Raw genomic sequence first — 21,550 nt, 5'->3', positions numbered from 1 at the left:
TGAAGCTGTTCTAGCTGCAAAGGGTGGACTGATGTCATATTGAACCATATGGATTAGGAATGGGATGTCACTTAAGCTCATATGTGAGTCAAGGCAGGTGAGCGAATACTTTTGGCAATATAGTGTATATACACACACACACACACACACACACACACACACACATATATATATATATATATATATATATATATATATATATATATATATGTGTATATATATATATATATATATATATATATAGAGAGAGAGAGAGAGAGACACGTGTGTGTCTCTCACTCTCTCTCTCTCTCTATATATATATATATAGAGAGAGAGAGAGAGACACACAGGTGTGTCTCTCTCTCTCTCTCTCTCTCTCTCTCTATATATATATATATATACTTTTCTGTAATATTTAACTTTGTGCTGGATAATCATATATGCACACAGTATATCATATATGTACACAGTTCATATATATATATATATATATATATATATATATATATATATATATGCACACAGTACAGTACTGTATACACACACACAGTATCGCCGGTAGGAACCATTTGACTCGACTCGGATCTGTTTCTTTCCGGAAGTATATGAGTGAAGCGCACCTCCTGAGAAGTCAGAACGCCATTGTATAAATTCGCTTTATTTAAGCACTTTAAAAAGAGCTTTAATCTATTTGAGTTTAGCGACAAGTCGTGGAACTCAGAAATTTTTGTTTTACAACAGAAATATTTTAATTTGATTTACGGACATGTCTACGGATTCCTGGGCTCAGGCTGTGGATCAACAAGAAGCTGCGGCTGAGTCGGTAAACGCGAGGTTCATTTCCTAAAATTCACGTGCTAATGTTCGTGGTTTTAACAATAAACCCGTTATATTTTTAGTAAGCTGAACATTTCCAAAGTTAACCATTTTACTCTGCCAGTAGGCTACTTGGCTAACTTTGTGAGCTGAGAGTGAAAGTTAATGAGGCTTGAGCTAACATCCTGTATGCTAGCTGGCTAATCTGATACTTATGCCAACTTTTCATTTTGGGTTTAAAAAAAAAAAAAAAGAGCGCTCGCGACTGTGTTTTTATTTATTTACAGTTTTTAATTACAATTAACAGTCGCTTAGAATTTAATTTATGCGTGTTTTGTAATCTAAATTTTAAGTAAATATTGTAAACAGTTTTTAGTGTTTAGCTCGGTCGGTAATGATGCAGTCAGGCGGCGTTACAAATGGCTTCCTCGTGGCTGTGTAGTGCACTACAGAGGACGCAAAAATATATTACTGTTTAATGTAAGGAGTGGATTTGTGTAGGGGGGGAAAGGGTTATTTATTTTCAGGAGTTAACCCCGGTTTTGCGTGTCATGGTCATATTATTGAACGCATCACGTTAATAAATGTGTTTTAATATTTGTTTAAATTAATGATCACCCTAACACACTTTATTTTTTTTAAATTCGGCAGATAAGCAGCCTTCAATTAAATGACAAGGAAGACAAGCCAAAAGCAGAGGAGAATGGTAAATATATATAGTACATTAGTGTTTGTCTATAATTTAAACAAAAAAAATTAGTTAATTTTTTTTTTACTTTACAACTTTTCTAAAAAAAAAATTAATTTATTTTTTTGCGCAAATGATGGTCTGACTCTGGTTACATACAGTTCTCTTGATTTTTAATTAGGAGCCAAGGTTGAAGGAGAAGCAGAGAAGCCTGAGGAGGAAGAAAAAGGTCAGCTTTTATCCCTCATCATTATCCACTGTTTTAGTCCCATCTTTATAAGACACAGGAGTTTTTTTTAAAGGAAAGTTTGAGCTTTTTTTTTTTGGGCATTTTTCATTTGACTTCAAGTAGTTGTAGAAACTCTGACTGACTAGCTGAATCAAATCAAGGGTTAGCATGCTTAAAGCATATACGCCTCACTTTCGTTTATAAATGCCTTGAGTCCTCAAGAATGGCACAGGAATAGCTTTAAGCGTTAACAATAAATCTAATATAGTAATTTTTATGATTAAAGTGATTTATATAGGTAGCAATCTGAGTGAATGACCTTGATGTCTGTGACATCACAGCAGGAAGTCTATTGGTCTCATCGCCACTTCTGCTATGCTAAAACACAGAACTGACTGCAACTCTGATCCTCCATTTTGAGCTAATTTATCACCATGCCACGTAGATGTGTTTTTGGCCGGTGCAGCAACATGACAGAAGGTGGATTTATGTTGCATTCATGGCCCAAGAATGTTCAAACTGCAAAGATTTGGGCGTGTTTTGCGAGAAGTTCACAGGCACATTGGGCGCCTATGAAGTGGTCTCTGCTCTGCTCTGCACATCTTACTGAAGACTCGTACGAGACCTCTGATCTGTTGAGGAGTGTTGGCTATAAGCCTGTATTGAAAGAGGGTGCAGTACCGACAATTAAATAAAACTACAAGAAAAGTAAAGTGTATATCTTTAAAAAGGAAAGTAAGTTCAGTTGCACCAGTTCTCCTGGAGTGTAAGCCGAGGATTGTTGGTAAAACCCGGGACGTTTCATGTTATCGCTTGGGCAGTGACCTCCCTGCGGTTGTTGCTAAAACCGGTGACGTCCCGTCCCGGGTTTTAGTAATTACCTGAGCCATAAATTTTTATTTATATTACTTTGGTCTATAGAGATCTTGCATGTGATGTCACAGCCGATCCAGATTGTAACAGACACCATCTTGTCGGTCAAACGCTTCCGCCTTCTACTTCTACTTCTGGTTCTACTTCTGCTTCTACTTCTACCTTTTCTTCTGGAAAACCCTACTATATACAATTCTACTACAACAGCTGCAGCTACAAGCTCTCCCTACCTGTGCACGTTTTTTGTGTGTATTTTTGCGTGTTGTTCATCTGTACCGGACTTCAATATCCACTACAACCGTATGGACTTACTGGACATTGGTTTCCAGCAGAAAATGACATGTAGCGATTTCCATCGCATGCACAACATTCCGGACGAGATAGCGAGACCAGCGGGGTCTCCGTGGATTGTTATTGGGTCTGGCAGGCGAAGGAGGCGGCGTTGGGAGCGGAAGCAAAAGCGAGGCTGCAGAGCCGGCCTGTTGACTAAGCTCAGAAAACAGCCACTCAAATCTCCACTGCCAAGCCTCTACCTCTCCAACGCCAGATCCATGGTAAACAAGACGGACGATTTGGAATTACAGCTGGAATTACCTTATTCTATTCTATAATCAGCTGGTCAGTGCTATACTAGATACTACTGATATATCTAGTATCAGTACTAGTAATACTTAAGTGACTTACCCGTCCAATGAGGATTGTTATTTTCTTGTTTACAAGATGCCACATCTGAGGGTGGCTGATGAATCCTGAATTTCTGTAAAGATAACTGTCCAGAGATTTATAAGCACGCAGTGCTTCACCACTAAACAGCGAGGGAAAGTTAATGAGGTAATTATACACGTCTGGGTATTCCGCTGGCAGTTCAATATCCACTGACACGGTCGTGAAAACTCCGTCCGGTAAGCCATAAGGGTCACTAATCTGTAGGTCATTTATTTTAGACATGTATCTAATTATCTGTTCATTAGAAAAATGAGCCGTGTAGTCCGTCGGTTGAAATTGATCCATTTTGTATACGAGTGCAGCAGTATTCAGCTGTGTTATTGACCGACAAGATGGCGGCTGTCTACATTCCGGTCACGTGACTGCAAGATCTCTATAGCTGTCAAAGGCCTCGGCCTTAAAGTGCATATTCTGTACCAGTTTTTTTTTTTTTTTAATATGAAAGTATGTCCCTTTTATACACTCATCCAGAAGAGTAATTTTGCACAAGGCCATCTGTCTACAGCAGAAAAAAATAAAATAAAACGCATCTGGAAAAATCCCAAGGGAGTCTGGAGCCAGATTCGTGATGTTACCTGCAGAAGCGCCAGCAGGCTGCGAGAGCTTTGCACGGTTTCAGTGCACAGCCTGTGTAGACCAAGCGCTCCCATTTCTCTCTCATTGTCCGGTCTTTTGGGAAACGCTGAGTACTAATCCCATCAAGATTGGTGTTGCTACCCCCTCCTATCATACATCTGTTAACCATTTTAATAATTACGCGATAACGTTGAAGAAATTTGCAGAAAACCACCAGGTCGTTTTCTCATAAACAAACCAGCGCTGGCGTAGGATTCAGAAGGAGGCGTCCTGCACGCGACGTCACGAAAATCAATGTTTGCCGGGAAATCCAAATGCCAAGCTTTTTCAAAGGCAGACCAATTCGCCTCAAATGGCTCGATTTCAACTGAATTTTTCTGGTATTGCGCAAGGTAAAAAAATTTTGCTAAATGTGATGGATATTTGACCAAAGTTTCCTATAAAATAGGAGAATTACATTGATCTTGCTCCTGAATTTACCCGTGATATGCACTTTAAAACCGGTCACCGCTGTGACATCACTCACTCAGGGCTGGCTCAGCAGGGCAGCTTGAATGCCAACTTTGAGGTCAATTTTTAACTCTCATATATATAATTCCCATTTACAAGAGTCAAGGATGGAGATACTATCCACTCAGAAATTTATTTTAAAATAAAGGTTCTGCGTATCTCCTTTAAAGGTTGTAGGTAAGGGTCGGAGGTCGAACGTAGAATATCAACTTTATTTTTTAGAAGAACGACCCAAAAAGCGAATTCAATCTTCCTGGTATCTAATTTGCACCCTAAAATTGAATAAAACTGTTAAAATATACTGGTTTGCACAAGTTCCGAAGGTTTGTTTACATCGCTCTCATGCGCACTTTGACTGCCAGAGGACCGTCGTCATGATGTCATTCAAGGCAAACAGACTGGGAGCGGTTGTGTTTTACTTGCGAACCAAGCGCACATGTATGGACTTTGGTCGTGAGAGGCTGTGTAAAATGTCTGATAGCGATTTTGAAGTAGGAACTCTCCAGATTGAATATCGAGAGGCGAAACCATATGTATGAACCTATGGCCGTTGCAAAGCAATCAGTGAATGTGGCTCACTGGTTTGACCGTGCAGCCTCGGAATCGGACAGCGACTCGGCTGACTCTGATCACGGTGACCCCGGACCTCAACAAGGCTTGCGCCCAAACGATTTATCCTGGTAGTTATAAATTCTTACTTTTGTCGTAATACTAAATAAGAGCCCTTTTGAAGAATAATTAAACCGCCCTCCCTAGTGGATATAGGTAACGATTACTTGACAGTGTGCCAGTAAGCCACATTAGCCTGCCATCCGCGGCATTTCCTGGTGTCAATATATCGGGCCTGACATCTCATCTCGTCTATCAATGATTTTTTTTTTTTTTTTTAACTACCGAGCATTTAAATGAGAAAGGTAAAAATGTTTACTTCCAATCTTCTCCTTTTTGTTTGAGTGTTGCTGGTCCGTTTCTTCTTTGACTGCTTGATTTTGTGGTCGAATTTTGTTGGAACAGCGTCAGGTTTGAGCCTTCTCTGTCCAACACCTAAACTGTCCGACAGACGGGGATTCTTCAAAAATGAATCGTTGTCGAAATGATCAGAGCACAGAGTGGTGTATTTACCCGGCTGCCAACCCTCTTGCTTCACGTACACAATCCACTCTCTCCGCCTCTTCTCCTCTTTTGGAAAAAGATAAAAAACTTCTTCCTGAACCGGTCCCGTTGTTACAGTTCACTGCACAACAATAAGGCATGGTTTTTCTTTGGAAATTCCCGAACACACGTCTGCACTCAAGCCGAACGGCAATGCAAGTGAACAGAAGTGGACTCAACTCAAGCGATTTGCTTGTCTTGAATGATGTCACGCGCCGAGTGGTCACGAAAATCGCTGAGCAGAAATAAGCCGCGATCCGCGCTAACTTATTTTAATTATTACTTATTAACAATACTTCTTGGGACCAGAAGAAAATTAGAGGGTTTTTTAACATATAAAATTTCAGATGTGCATAAATTGAAAACCTTGGCCTATGATCTTTAAATATATGCAGCTCAACAGAGCAGTTTCAAAGGACGTTCTAAAGACATGATCGTTATTCTAAGAAAAGTTATGGTCCACCGGTAATATATAATTTGTGATACTTAGTGACGCAGGTTGATGTGCTGGTTCAGGAATCGTTTAATCCACTTCCGTTTCTGAATTGTTTGAGCTGATATCCATCCCCATAGCTGGTATGCATCATCTTATTTCAATACATTTTATTTCCTAATGCGGGGCGTCCTAACCATGTGTTGGTCTGCTTACAAACTGCTCGGCAGCCAGTTCGGAAAAGTCATGTGCGGGTCAGAGGTTGTGACCCCAGAGCCGCAGCAAACATGGTGGATCGCCCAGATCAAACAAAGACTCCTAAATCGAGATAAAAAACCCCCAATGATTTTAAGGAAGTAGCTGACATTGTCAGAGGCAAAACATGTCAGAAAAGAGAGTGGGGAAAAAAAAACATGGCAGACAAGCCATTTCTGTACCCAAGTATAAACATTAGTGTGCAGTGTTTTTCCAGCTCATTCTCCTTCGCAGGCATGAGGCAGCAGGCAAGACTGTGAGAGATTCAAGTACCTAGGGGTTATTCTAGGTCCACAGGGTACTAGTCGTCTTTTTAATACATCAATCTTTGTCACTTTTATTCTAAAAGTTTTCATAAATGACTTATTGGTGTCTTAGAAGGTAAAATTATGATCAAACTTGGTTCAGTTCACTGATGGAGCTAAACCACTTGAAGAATGTAAGATTATTAAGCATGTTACTAGGAGTCATGGTAAAAATGGCTGTGGGCTATGTAATTTATTTATTTATTTATTTATTTAAAGATTTTTTTGGGCTTTTTCCACCTTTATTGGATAGGACAGTGTAGAGACAGGAAATGAGCGGGAGAGAGATGGGGAGGGATCGGGAAATGACCTCGGGTCGGAATCGAACCCGGGTCCCTGGATTTATGGTATGGCGCCTTATCCACCTGAGCCACGACGCCCTGGGCTATGTAATTTCTGATCCTTAACTCTAAAAACTGATTAAATTACTGTTATTGGTGTTTTGAGAAGGCAAACTTATGATCAAAGATGGAGCTAATACACCGGGGGCAAACCACCATAAACCACTGAACACTAACTTCTCATCCTGATATCTCTGAGATCATTATTGACTGACTGTTTTCCTTCTAAATGTGATCTTTGGCTTGTAGAGGACAAAGCAGCTCAGTCACTGTTGAACAAGTTGATACGAAGCAATCTCGTGGACACCACTAACCAAGTAGAAGTTCTTCAGAGGGATCCGAACTCTCCGCTTTACTCGGTCAAGTCGTTTGAGGAGCTGCGATTGTAAGTTCGTGTTTGTGCAGAGGTTCTGAATGTACAACAATATTATCCTTTTGTATTTGAGGATGTAATTGTGCTTCTAGGAAGCCTCAGCTACTTCAAGGTGTTTATGCCATGGGCTTCAACAGACCATCCAAAATCCAGGAGAATGCCTTGCCCATGATGCTTGCAGAGCCGTAAGTGACAAACACCTAACTGATCGATAATTAGTTTAATGAGCAATTTGTCGCCGGTTAATTACACACTCAAATTAGCTCGCAGGTTGATTACGGCAAACTGTTCAACAATTGTAACTTGCTGTGTGTTCACTTGTGTTTAGAGAATTATTATAAATTTTTAGTTTCAGTTGAGATTTATTTTAAGGAACCCATCCAAGAAGAACAGTGTTAAAAAGGTGTTAAATTATTTTGGCACATGCTTGGCTATTGATTGACACACCAATAGATCAGTGTCAAAAGCTGCTGAAGAGGAGCAGCAGGCTGTGGATGAAATAAAAAGACAGGCATTAGTGTATCCGTCAGAGGGAGGGGGGAAAAAAACAGAGCAGGGTGCCCATCCAGTGAAGCATTTTCTCCTCCAGCTTCCCACTCAGGATATGAACTCTGGTGAATAAGCGACTATAATCCTCTGTCCTTTAACTTCCCTGTGATTGCTATAATGTTGGGATTCATGTCCTAGTACAGAAGCTTGCATTTGTACTTGTAATTCAAATCGGGGACCCTGGATCTGTGAGGCGGCAATTACGCACTTCTCTCAGCTCGTTAATTAGAGCACAGGCTTTTCTTGGTCGACTAAGACCACCAACTGGTGGTTCAGTGGGCAGGAAGGTGGATCCAGCAAAGCGTTTGTGGAGCACGATCCGGGCACAGTGCAACACGTAGAACATTGTTGGCCATCCACTGCATCCCGTCTTCGTTCCGTCTTGCCCCTGGACCCAGTTAGGTCGGGACGAGAGAGTGAGGCTGACCGCTGCGTAACTCTTCCTCGCTCTAATCCAAGTCATGACTTCAAATCCAAGTCCTGTAGCAAAGCAGCAGGTGCGGAAACACTGGAAGCTGGAGTCACAAACCTGCACGCAGGCGGCCCAGGGCATAGGGTCATCGCTGTCTGCTGGAATGAAGCAGCAGCGGAATTTGGCAGTCCGAGCCAATGTCCGAGCAGCCCTGTTTAGGATTCCACGGAGGAAGGGGCTAAATAAAGGTGCCCCAAACATAGCCTGCTTCACCTCAGCCTGGCCAGCACACCGCGGCTGGCGGGGATCCCACTCGGCAGTCGAATTGCAACAAATAAGAAAATAAATAGGCGGCACGGTGGTGTAGTGGTTAGCGCTGTCGCCTCACAGCAAGAAGGTCCGGGTTCGAGCCCTGTGGCCGGCGAGGGCCTTTCTGTGCGGAGTTTGCATGTTCTCCCCGTGTCCGTGTGGGTTTCCTCCACGTGCTCCGGTTTCCCCCACAGTCCAAAGACATGCAGGTTAGGTTAACTGGTGACTCTAAATTGACCGTAGGTGTGAATGTGAGTGTGAATGGTTGTCTGTGTCTATGTGTCAGCCCTGTGATGACCTGGCGACTTGTCCAGGGTGTACCCCGCCTTTCGCCCATAGTCAGCTGGGATAGGCTCCAGCTTGCCTGCGACCCTGTAGAACAGGATAAAGCCGCTAGAGATGATGAGATGAGAAGAAAATAAATAAGATGGTGAAGGTACTCCTCCACCTACCCACGTGTGCCCGATGTGTAGGCGTACCTTCAAAACCTGAATTGGCCTCATCAGTCACCTCCGGACCCACAACTGTCACCCACCAAATTGAAGTGTTTGAGTAACGTGATGTAGATAGGTTTTCTGGAAGCCGCAGCATATTCAGATGGTAATGCTCCAAGAGCCAAGCAATCAGTGTCATGATTAAATTGTCATTACGTTTTACAGTTATGACAGATTTGGATGTTAAAATCTTCTGTGTAATGAGCTAAAACCGTACTGTTTTACTGGAACCTGAATATTACAGTTGGTGTTGTGAATCATAATGTCATGGATATAAAAAATAATTTTTGCTCAAATGTAAATGCTGCCTCAGGTGTTATTTTTTGAGTGGGTCAAAGATCCCGTAGTGCCATTAAAAATCTATCCATACCAAGCCACTTCATTCTTTTGCAGTAGAGCTAATCTTGTAAAACTGGCCACTTGTACTTCAACACTAACATCACTGTGCCTGTCCTGTCCCCCTCCCCCCAGCCCACAGAATCTTATAGCGCAGTCTCAGTCAGGTACGGGTAAAACTGCTGCCTTCGTCCTGGCCATGCTCAGTCACGTGGATCCCAACAACAAATGGCCTCAGGTATGACCCACGTCTTCCTTTACATCAGCACACAGAGAAACAAAATCACACGCACACTAGCGTTTGTGATGTGAAAGAAAAGATGTTATTGTGCTGTGCACAAAGAATAAAGGCTATGGAGCACTTGCATGTGACGTCACAGCCGATCCAGATTGTGACAGACACCATCTTGTCGGTCAAACGCCATATTCCGCCTTCTACTTCTGGTTCTACTTCTGCTTTTACTTCTACCTTTTCTTCTGGAAAACCCTACTATATACAATTCTACTACAACGGCTGCGGCTACAAGCTCTCCCTACCTGTGCACGTTTTTTGTGTGTATTTTTGCGTGTTATTCGTCTGTACCGGACTTCAGTATCCACTACAACCGTATGGACTTACTGGACATTGGTTTCCAGCAGAAAATGACGGTTTGTAGCGATTTCCATCGCATGCACAACATTCCGGACGAGATAGCGAGACCAGCGGGGTCTCCGTGGATTGTTATCGGAAGCAAAGCGAAGGAGGCGGCGCCGGGAGCGGAAGCAAAAGCGAGGCTGTAGAGCCGGCCTGTTGACTAAGCTCAGAAAACAGCCACTCAAACCTCCACTGCTAAGCCTCTATCTCTCCAACGCCAGATCCATGGTAAACAAGATGGATGATTTGGAATTACAGCTGGAATTACCTTATTCTATTCTATAATCGGCTGGTCAGTGCTATACTCATACTTAAGTGACTTACCCATCCAATGAGGATTCTTGTTTACAAGATGCCACATCTGAGTCGCTGACAAATCCTGAATTTCTGTAAAGGTAACTGTCCAGAGATTTATAGGCACGCAGTGCTTCACCACTGAACAGCGAGGGAAAGTTAATGAGGTAATTATACACGTCTGGGTATTCCGCTGGCAGTTCAAAATCCGGTCGTGAAAACTCCGTCCGGTAAGCCATAAGGGTCACTAATCTGTAGATCGTTTATTTTAGACATGTATCTAGTTATCTGTTCATTAGAAAAATGAGCCGTGTAGTCCGTCGGTTGAAATTGATCCATTCTGTACACGAGTGCAGCAGTATTCAGCTGTGTTTTTTACCGACAAGATGGCGGTTGTGTACTTTCCGGTCACGTGACTGCAAGATCTCTATAGCAGGGGCTTTCAAAGTGCGGGAGAGTCAGCCCCCCCTCAGACAGCAAATAAACAACAGCGCCGCGCCCACCCCATCCCCACCACAATTTTTGTTGTTGCTATACTTAATGTTCCATTCGTATTTTTAAAAAATGGTTGTTGTACACACTTTTTTTTTTCTTTTACACATTTTAAACATCTGTGCTTTTTGAAAACATCTTTTTTTTTTTACACATTTAAAATGTGAGCTTTTTTTAAACACATTTTAAACATCTGTACTTTTAAAAAAATATATTTTTTACACATTTTAAACATCTGTGTGTGTTTTTTTTTTTTTTTAAATACATCTTGTTTTACACATTTTAAACATCTCAGCATCGTTGGCTAGCACCTCTTGGCAGACAACACACTGTGGCAGTGGAGCATCTTCAGATCCAGTCCATGAAAATCCAAACTTTAAATAATCGTGGTCATACACTACCATTCAAAAGTTTGGGGTCATTTTGAGATGTCCCTTATTTTTGAAAGAAAAGCACTGTTCTTTTCAATGAAGCTCACTTTAAACTAATAGGAAAACCACTCTATACATTGCTAATGTGGTAAATGACTATTCTAGCTGCAAATGTCTGGTTTTTGGTGCAATATCTCCATAGGTGTATAGAGGCCCATTTCCAGCAACTCTCACTCCAGTGTTCTAATGGTACAATGTGTTTGCTCATTGCCTCAGAAGGCTAATGGATGATTAGAAAACCCTTGTACAATCATGTTAGCACAGCTGAAAACAGTTGAGCTCTTTAGAGAAGCTATAAAACTGACCTTCCTTTGAGCAGATTGAGTTTCTGGAGCATCACATTTGTGGGGTCGATTAAATGCTCAAAATGGCCAGAAAAATGTCTCGGCTATATTTTCTATTCATTTTACAACTTATGGTGGTAAATAAGTGTGACTTTTCATGGAAAACACAAAATTGTCTGGGTGACCCCAAACTTTTGAACGGTAGTGTACTTCTTTTTTTGCTTGGCCCAGACTCTGTCTCCTCACTCACTGTAGCTTTAGGTACTAAAAATCGATCCATTTTGTCTCTGGCAAAGGCTAGCTGAAGTTCGCTAAATGTCCACAATAATAACTTATTCTGGTTTATTTTTCCTCACGTTGCGCCCCCCCTGAAGAACTCTGGCGCCCCCTAGGGGAGGCACGCCCCACACTTTGAAAAGCCCTGGGCTATAGGGTTAGTCAGCTCATGCGCGAATGGTTTCTGTAATTGTGGTACTATTTTTTTTAATTTTTTAAAGAGGTAATAGCATCAAAATATCTTGGGTAGGGGGAGGGCTGTGTCCAGTCTGGCAGCCCCTGTCTCCAGTCGTGGCAGTGGACACGCAGACTAGACGTAGATTAACAGCCATCCAGTAAAGGGGATGTTTCCCAAGGAGGACTTGGTCCTAAAGGCAGGATGGGACACTCGTTTAAAATATTTAATATGTTAGTCTAAATTATAATAAGTTAATTAATAGTCTAATTGTCCTACAAACTTCCAAACAATGACTAATGATACAGAAGTACTATTTTGTCTTATGCATATTTTTTTTTTCTGCTTTTTATATTGTATATGATTTGAACAATTGTGATGTTTATAACACTAACATTGTGTGACTATCATAACTCCTAATGAACACAATTATGTGCTGAAGTTTGGGCTCAATAACTGTAGCTTGCAAGTGTCATGAAAAGTGTTTGTTTTTTGCATTTTCATGCCTTCAATTTTGCCTCCCCTCTTCAATTTGTCTTAGTGCCTGTGTGTGTCTCCTACATACGAGCTCGCTCTCCAGACGGGCGAGGTCATCGAGCAGATGGGCAAATTTTACCCTGAAGTCCAGCTGGTGTATGCAATCCGAGGAAACAAATGTGAGCCATTTTATATTTCAGGCCAAATTCATGTTGCATGTTAATGCTTCTGTCTGTAATGAAGAACTCCCAAGTGACTTTTTTTTTTTTTTTAAAAGAACTTTTGTATAGATATGAAAGTCAATGTGAAACTATAGCGTAGCATGAATTAGGACTTTAATACGGTAAATGGATTGTGTGGTGGTGATGTCGATTTTTATAAATGAAACCTGCTAGTCAGACAAGTCTGTTTGTGCAGTGGAGAGAGGGGTAAGGCTACAGGAGCAGATTGTGATTGGCACCCCCGGCACTGTCCTGGACTGGTGCCAGAAACTCAAATTCATCGACCCAAAGAAAATTAAAGTGTTCGTTCTGGACGAGGCGGATGTCATGATCGCCACACAGGGTCACCAGGACCACAGCATTCGCATCCAGAGGTGTGTATGTGCTCAATTTATCTGTACCTTTGGAAGGGTGAGTTATAACGTGATGAACTATTCTGTATTAATGCACAAAATGTCTTGTACTATGGATATGACTTTTTGTCTAAAGCAGCAGATGGTGCAGAATGGCTTCAAACTGCTCTAAGAACTCTTTTTTTAATATTTTTTAAGCACTTTGAATTGAAATCTAATTGAATCATAAGGTACCGAGAATTTTCCAGCCATTACCCAAAATGTGTTCATTTGAACCCCATGTGCAATTTCTTTGCTCCAGGATGTTGCCCAAATCCTGCCAGATGCTCTTGTTCTCGGCCACGTTCGAGGAGTCGGTGTGGAACTTCGCCAAGCGGATCATCCCTGACCCAAACATCATCAGACTGAAGAGGGAGGAAGAGACGCTAGACACGATTAAGCAGTACTATGTGATGTGCAACAGCAAAGAGGAGAAGTTCCAAGCCCTGTGTAACATCTATGGTGCCATCACTATCGCACAGGCCATGATCTTCTGTCATGTACGATCGTAACCCATCTTCTCAGCTGGGTAATATCCGTCTAGTTCAGTTAGACTGAAAGTGTGAATTTTACCTTTGTGGGTGTGTTTTTGTTTTTCCAGACCAGGAGAACGGCAGGGTGGCTAGCAGGAGAGCTCTCTAGGGAGGGCCACCAGGTGGCGCTACTCAGTGGAGAGATGCAGGTGGAACAGAGAGCAGCTGTTATCGAGCGTTTCCGCAAAGGCAAAGAGAAAGTCCTGGTCACGACAAACGTCTGTGCCAGAGGTGACTATCATGTTTGAGCTTAACTTTCTTGGCGAGTAATGAAATATTTGCTTTGAACATAAACCATCATGGGTTTGTATGATAAACAATGTTTAGACAATTGGGCAGAAGTGTCGGGTTCAGAACCGATGTCAAATTTTTATCAATTCTGTTTCTCATTTTATTAAATATAGGAATGCATTTGATCGCTATTTTGTCACTGCTATAGCAAGTTACAAGTGTTTGAAATATGCGATGTAAGATATCAGTCCGTATGTCAAAGCAATGGCCGTAAACGAGATTCGTTGAGACCTGTGCGAGACATCGTAGGACGGAAGTAAAACGTACAGCGGAAATCAAAGTGACCGACATCTGCGAAAAGACACACGCCCTCTTTCGAATGCTGATGTAATCAAGCTGGGAAGTTTAGGGGAAAAAAAGTAGGTAGTAGTCGTCATTTAAAACTTGTTTTTGTGCAGTATTTAGTTTGGAAAACAGTCTTCAAAATGGCGGCACTGACACTTCACGTTTTGAAGTCTCGCGCGGATAAGTGACGCCTGCCGTGGACCGAATGAACTAAGTTCAACACGGCTAAAAACCAAATAGGCCGATAAGTATAATATTTAATTGCAATTAGTTGCCAATATGAGTCACGATATAGTGTTACTAAAACTGAAAACGTAATTGAATAACACGTTAACCCATTGACGCCGGATGCTGCGTCATGCAACATTGCCCCTAGCGCCGGTTGTTGCATAATGCAACATTGTTGATTTGTCATTATTTTCAAGACTCATCTATGTGTTAACAAATGTGTTAGTGTTAATGCTGAATGAGCATGATCCAATAAAAGCAGAGAATTTTATCTTTTAAATGCAACTTATTTCATGTCTTTATGTGCTTCAGAGGCTGAGATATTGAATTTTTCATAGGCGTTTTCAATTAATTATTTTTATTTCAGAAAACCCTCAGGCAGATGGGGACCTTTTCTAAAAGCTGGCTTAGGCATTTGCAGACGTTTTTTGCAGGCGTTTCAGGCGTCAATGGGTTAATTAAGAAATAAAGCAAATTTAAAAATGACTTCAGCATTTAACCAGGAAGTTATGAAATGTCCTTGTATATTAAAGGGGAACAGAGGGCAGCTCGAGCAAACTATTTCCGCAGTTTGAACAGCCCGCCATGATATTAATTTAATCCAATCAGAATGCACGTTCATTTTCTCTGCGTAACACTCATGACGTATGTATGTGCCCAGTTGTGTTGGCTCATTGAGGTTGGGAATAGCACGTGTGAAATACCTGTTTCTGCCTCTTGCGACGATTTCGCAAGTCCACGGGTGGCGCCTATCTATCTCATTGCAGCAAATAAATTCTGCTGGACTCGTGAGCAACTCCACGTTACATTTTCCGCACGAGCACCACGCCGTGTCACCTGCACGCAGACGCTCTGCCCCACGCTCGCCATGCCCATGGTCAGCATCAGTCTCATCCTCGCCGTCATCCGAGCTTTCTTCTCTTATTTCATCACCGGAGTCGAGAGTACCTCTCCTAGGTTCAAACTGGTACCCTTCTAAGCCATAGCCTGCTTGCAGTGTGTCTTGCGGGATCTCTTCGTATGATTCGACAGAGCTGTCGCTTTCACTTGATGCGCCCGATGCCACGATTACACGCTTATCTCCTCTATTTCGGAGAGTTCCGCTAGTGCAGTGGGTAGCGCTGACGTCACGGTCTTTTAAAAATGGCGACTCTTGTGCGGTTTAGCGTATAAAGTATTATATTTACAATTACCAAGATATTTCGTTGTTTTCTAGTACATAAATTTGATAGAATACTTAAGAATACGTTACTTTGTCACATCAGCAACCGTATATATTATATTTTGTACCCCTTTAATACAAGATGCTCTCAATGAAAAAATTTAAGTTGACTTAAGGTTAAAAAAAAAAAGTTATAACATCAGTCCCTTGGGCCATTTCCCTGGGTGTGTCCATAGTGGATTCGCCAGATCTATGGATGTGTTGGAAGACAAAAAACGAGGGTGGTGCTGCATGATTCCACACAGCATATTGTCATGCATCAAATGGATGAAGGATGAGCAAGGGTGGTGCGCATTTAAAAAACAAAAAAAACAAAACGGGCAATAAACTAGCAACTACTTCAATTCCTTTTCTAATTGCTGCAATTTTTGTGGAGAAATGCAAACAAATTGTCACAACAGTAGGACTCTTTGGTGCGCTCTGTGCATGAGACACCTGCATGGGATTAAGGTGCAATTGGCGTGCCTAAATAAGGACTCAGAATGTAGACTGACTTTGCAAAGTATTGCATTGTTTACATATTACCAAGCCTTAGTTCCTGGTTCCTGTTCCTTGTTTTGACCCTGCTTCTGTCTAGCCTGTTTTACTGTTCATGATTATGTCTGCTGAGTTGGACTGGGGCTTTTTTTTTTTTTTTTAAATCTTCTGCATTTAGATCTGTTTCCAATCCCTGAGAATACTTTGGCCCACTGACACTAGCAAGCACTTGTACGCCTCCACTATGTTCGCAGAAAATAACCTCCGGGCGGCCTCCCTGGCAAAAAATAGTCCTGTCTATCACTTTTGTGGTGATTTATTGTTAAGAACAAATTCAAAAAGCGTCACTGTTTAGTCATGTTGGTTGCTTTAGCTGGGTCTTTGTAAGCCAGAAATTGGCTGGAACTGGACCTTTTAAGCTGGTCTCTGGTGTGGAGGAGGATGCTGACTGTACTTGGACAGCATTTATAGTGCACAGTGACCTACTGAAGTTAATGCTAGTTGCATTACATGATCAAAATGTTATCAGTATTATGATAAAGGTGCTCCACTCTGACGATAAACAGAACAGTGCTTTTTAAAATGGGATGCGTTCTGACTGCTGTTTCCCCGTAATGTATCTGTTGCTGCGACCATAACCTTAATCTCGCCCTTATGGATTACAGGTATCGATGTGGAGCAGGTCTCTGTGGTTATTAATTTCGATTTACCAGTGGACAAGGATGGAAACCCTGACAATGAGACGTACCTGCACCGGATCGGACGCACAGGGAGATTTGGCAAGAGAGGGCTGGCGATCAACATGGTGGACAGCAGGTTTAGCATGAACGTTCTCAACCGCATTCAGGAGCACTTCAGTAAGTTTGACCTGTTCAGAGTCTAATAAACCCTGTAGAAATGAGGTGATTTTTTTTTTTTTTAATTTAGTGGGCTTTGTCCCTTTTTTTTTAAAAATACCATCACTTTTTGAATAATTTAAACCTGCATTTACGTTCACTAAATTCCGAAGGGGGACTATGTCGTGGCGATTTCCGTTTGTCCCAGGAAAGGTGCTCATTATCTGAAATTGACTCCTCTCTCAATTTTTGGAGGAATTTCACTAAACTTGGCCGGATTCTTTGGCACTGTGACTTGTTAAATTCGGTCACATTTTACCAGAGTTCTGGCCCTTGATTAACAACCTTGTACTTTCACAATTTCTGGACTAATTTCGGGCGGCACGGTGGTGTAGTGGTTAGCGCTGTCGCCTCACAGCAAGAAGGTCCTGGGTTCGAGCCCCGGGGCCGGCGAGGGCCTTTCTGTGTGGAGTTTGCATGTTCTCCCCGTGTCCGTGTGGGTTTCCTCCGGGTGCTCCGGTTTCCCCCACAGTCCAAAGACATGCAGGTTAGGTTAACTGGTGACTAAATTGACCGTAGGTGTGAATGGTTGTCTGTGTCTATGTGTCAGCCCTGTGATGACCTGGCGGCTTGTCCAGGGTGTACCCCGCCTTTCGCCCGTAGTCAGCTGGGATAGGCTCCAGCTTGCCTGCGACCCTGTAGAAGGATAAAGCGGCTAGAGATAATGAGATGAGATGGACTAATTTCTCAAAGCTTGCTAGAAGGCCTTGTTATATGATGGTAATGCGCATGTTGCGATTTAATTTCACCAGAGTTTTGACCCTTGATTTAGTCAAAGTGTAAGTTATGAGGGTGTATACGGTACGTTCTTCTGAAATCAACTCTGCAAAAGGCTGTTATAGCAATCAATTATATGCATATTGGAACTTGGTAAAAATTTGTCCAAATTAAATGAGTTATGCCCTTGATTATAAACAAACTTGTACTTTGGCAGTTTCATCAAGGTGTGCTTGCTTTCTGAAATCAACTAGTCTGGCTAACGTGACTTCAAAGCTCTGCGAGCATTTGGTCTGGCAAATATATTAAGCCCAACTGTTTCCCAGAGCCCGTGGTTGACCCGCCTCCCTGAAATGCCTCAGTTTGCTACTGGTCGAAGCCAGAAAAGGCTGTGACGAAGCTTAAACCAATCACATCACTCTTTCCTCTGACATATGTGACGCGACGGGGCTAACTGGTAGATTAAACTCTTACCGAAGCCAGGCGAAAACATCCTTCCTTTCAATAAATACCTCCAGGGCTGCTCTTTGCTCCATGTTCATAATGTTTCTAGTGAATGAAGCGCTTCCGGCAGAGATTCTGTAAACAATCTATGGCTTCCGGTCGCAGTTCTACTACGTCAGTGCCTTGAACACGCCTCTACTCAGGGCCGTTGGAGATGCTCAAAGTTGATTGGCTCCCAATTTTTCGGGAGCTTGGAAGAGCTGGAGATAGCTTGCCTTGCCAGACTAAGCTCGCAACAGGCCCTCGTGTTGCGTCACACTTAGGATGGGTGGGCCCAGGCTAGAAATCAACTTCCCTCATAATTTTTATCCCCCGCTGGCTGAAAGGATGGTGAATTGGCCTAGTGGTTAATGCATCTGTCTCTCAAGCGGGTCATAACGAAGGCCATTATAAAAATGGCACACTGCAATACAGATGGGGAGTCAAACTCCCCCACTGTAACCCTAGCTATGTGATGGGCCGAGGGCTACGGCGATGGGTGCCATCACATGGCGCGGGAAGGACTTTAGGCTGGCCGAAAGGCAGATTATGTCCATCTGTCCCGGGAAAGGTACTCGCCTTCTGAAATCAGCTCGTCTCACAATTTTTGGCAGAGTTTCACAGGATATTGTGCTCTTGGAGCACTCCCCCCTCCCCCCCCCCCCCCCCTCCCTTCCATTCAGCCTAATTTGGTGTTTAAAAATAGACAGCATTTTAAACATAGTTAAAATTTCTTATTGTGTACATTTTTGCTACCATCACTCTGATGTGATGCATAGGCCACGCCCACAAGAGACCACTAGCGTGAATGCAGTTTTTACTAAACCAGACAAAATCCAATTAACTCAATATTCTTTCCCTCCCACAGATAAGAAAATCGAAAAACTGGACACAGACGATTTGGATGAAATTGAGAAAATTGCGAGCTGAGGAGGACGGACGGACTTCTTCAGCAGTGGTTTTATTCCTCAGGCTGGGAGTAGAACTACGCCACAGAGGACATTTCTAGAGGATGTGGCTATGTCTTTAGATTTTCTCTTTATAGGTTTTAACATTACAACAGTTTCACTCTTTGTACTTCTTAAAATCTGAATGTTTAGGTGTTACGTCGAGTAAATCAGGTGCGTCGGTCACTTGATTGCATTAGAGAAGGTGTTGACATGACCAAATCTGAACCACTGTTCACGTATTATGGAACTCTCATCTAGGAACAAGGACACTGAATTTTTATCTTTCTGCTCTAGCTCATGTGCTTAATATTTTAAGGTTTGGATAGAACATTTTTAATCGAACAAACCTCGTAATGAGGGATGGATTGTCTTCAGTTGTTTGGAGAGAGTATTGTTTTTTTTTTCTAGTACCTCAAAAACATCAGTGCTGATGGTAGCTATTATTGGCTTTGATCACTTGACAAATAAAAGTTGCCAAAGTTAAAGGTGTACCAATACAAGTTTTTCTTTTTTTTTTTTTTAAGCCAAAGTCTTGTGCCTGTACATACAAAGCAACATTTGGTTTTTAACTAGTACAAAGAGTGAAAAATGCAGTATGTCCTCTCCGAATGGAAATTAGAGTAACTCATGTTGGTAAAGGTGTTATTGGTGTGACGCTGTACGAGGGCAGAGTGAGGTTTACGACTAAAACAACCATTACATGGATGGCCAGCTTAAAGCGCACTGGTTAATTTTAGGTGTGCTTTTGGCCCATGAACACATTCTCTGTGCTACTTCAGGGTTTTAAGTTTGGAGATATTTTGTATCGCTATCAACACAAAAGACATCTTAAATGATATTCATTGAGACAAGTGCTTGAAGGAATAAGTCGATATGCAACTGACATCAAGGTCATTATCTGTGCGTTTTTATTTTTCCAAGTAAAACACTTACCAAATCATCCCTTAGCGAACAAGGAAGGGAGGCTTTACCCCTGAAAGACATTTCAGATGTACACCAAGCAAAAGTCTGGTACTCCTTTAAAAAAAAAAGTGTTCATATTCCTGCCAAATTGATTTCTCCTGCCTCATGAGACTGAATTTGCAGGTGATAAAGTCAGGTGACTGAAGCAAATGTTTTAACGTCCCTTGTCCTTTCCCCTTTAGTGAATTTTATTTACGGCTGCTCCTTTAACTGTGAAAGCATTTTCAGAAGTCTCTGGTCATAAATCAAACAAACACTGCAGCTTAAACTGTCCATGTTGGCACCTCTGCCTTATTTCTCAATCAGTATAATCTCTGGGGGAGGAAAAAAAAAAAGCTACCTGCAAGAAACATTCCTGCTTGACTTCAGGGTTTAAACGTTTTTCATGTCCCTCTTGATGAGATGCGTATTTACACGAGCTGCATAGCATGCAAACGGACTCGAAATTGAAATAAAAACTCGCGTTCTGTATGCAGAGACTACAAGAATGAACTTGAACACATCCGGATGTGGCCTCTCCATTCACACAAACTTTTCTAACCTCAATCAGGGTGGTGGTTACGTGGCCGAGGATGACCCAAACAATATGCAACACTCCAACTCTTATAAGACGCATCATGTACGTGTGGATGTTCTGAATGTATTATAGACTTCTGTGTAAGGCTGCTATGCTGCATTGCGGTGTGTAGAATGCTTCTTGTCCTAGAAATACAGCGACATGCAGAATCCTGTGTGGTGATAACGCGTCTGAATGATATTGTAATGTTAGAATAAAAGTTAAGAAATTATTGATAAGTGATCTCATGTTTTTTTTTTTTTAATATATAGAGGAATATAACTTTTGAGGTTACATTTTTTCACTTATGTTAAGACTTGTGCCATGTAAAATCTATAGGATTTTACGACTGCCACCAAGCAGTTCCCGACTTATACAGTTGGTAATATTCCACCCATCCCTACTCTCCTTTAACCTGAAATGGTGGTTTTCATTTTTAAGGTCATCAGTTCTGGATGATTTAAATTCTTTTTTTCTAATGGAAAAATCTATACACCACACAGGCCTTATGTTTAATGCTTGTGCAATGTAAGATCACTTGCTTTCTAGTACCTACAGTCAAGTCCACACTTGGGACAGTGACATCATTTTGCCTCTCTATACCACCATTTTGGGTTTGAAATGAAGCCATCAAGATGACCAAAGTGTAGACTTTCAGCTTTAATTTAACAAAAATAATTGGACAATTGATTGATCACCAATTATGGCCTGTTTTTATGCCTATGCCACCGCAAGGTGCAGGAGGCATTATGTTTTCGGGTTGTCTGTGCGTGCGTCCGTCCCGAAACCTTGTGAACGCGATATCTCAAAGGCTAATGAAAGGAATTTCACCAAACTTTCACCATTTGTGCATTTGGGGACAAAGACAAACTGATTAGATTTTGAGGTCAAAAGGTCTAAGATCACATGTCCAT

General features: G+C 41.9%; 1 protein-coding gene across 1 annotated transcript; it reads left to right on the top strand.

The window, feature by feature from the left end:
- The first annotated feature begins 575 nt into the window (after positions 1–575).
- Positions 576–20,875, top strand: ddx19b (DEAD-box helicase 19b). The gene is made up of 12 exons (XM_060910845.1): positions 576–805; positions 1,450–1,504; positions 1,668–1,715; positions 7,136–7,271; positions 7,352–7,444; positions 9,495–9,597; positions 12,487–12,601; positions 12,840–13,017; positions 13,298–13,535; positions 13,637–13,799; positions 16,737–16,928; positions 19,036–20,875. The coding sequence occupies exons 1-12, from the start codon at positions 749–751 to the stop codon at positions 19,095–19,097; spliced, it is 1,440 nt and encodes a 479-aa protein (XP_060766828.1). The 5' UTR covers positions 576–748; the 3' UTR covers positions 19,098–20,875.
- The last annotated feature ends 675 nt before the right edge of the window (positions 20,876–21,550 follow it).

Source organism: Neoarius graeffei, chromosome 26 (genome assembly GCF_027579695.1).
Source record: "Neoarius graeffei isolate fNeoGra1 chromosome 26, fNeoGra1.pri, whole genome shotgun sequence".
Lineage (NCBI taxonomy): Eukaryota > Metazoa > Chordata > Actinopteri > Siluriformes > Ariidae > Neoarius > Neoarius graeffei.
Note: the sequence above shows the minus strand (reverse complement) of the source record. Positions and strands in the feature narration are given on the sequence as shown.

Coding starts and splice junctions, on each gene's coding strand:
- ddx19b (XM_060910845.1), top strand. CDS start 749: ATGTCTACGGATTCCTGGGCTCAGGCTGTGGATCAACAAGAAGCTGCG. Junction 1,505..1,667: donor GCCAAAAGCAGAGGAGAATG/GTAAATATATAT, acceptor ATTTTTAATTAG/GAGCCAAGGTTGAAGGAGAA. Junction 13,018..13,297: donor CACAGCATTCGCATCCAGAG/GTGTGTATGTGC, acceptor TCTTTGCTCCAG/GATGTTGCCCAAATCCTGCC.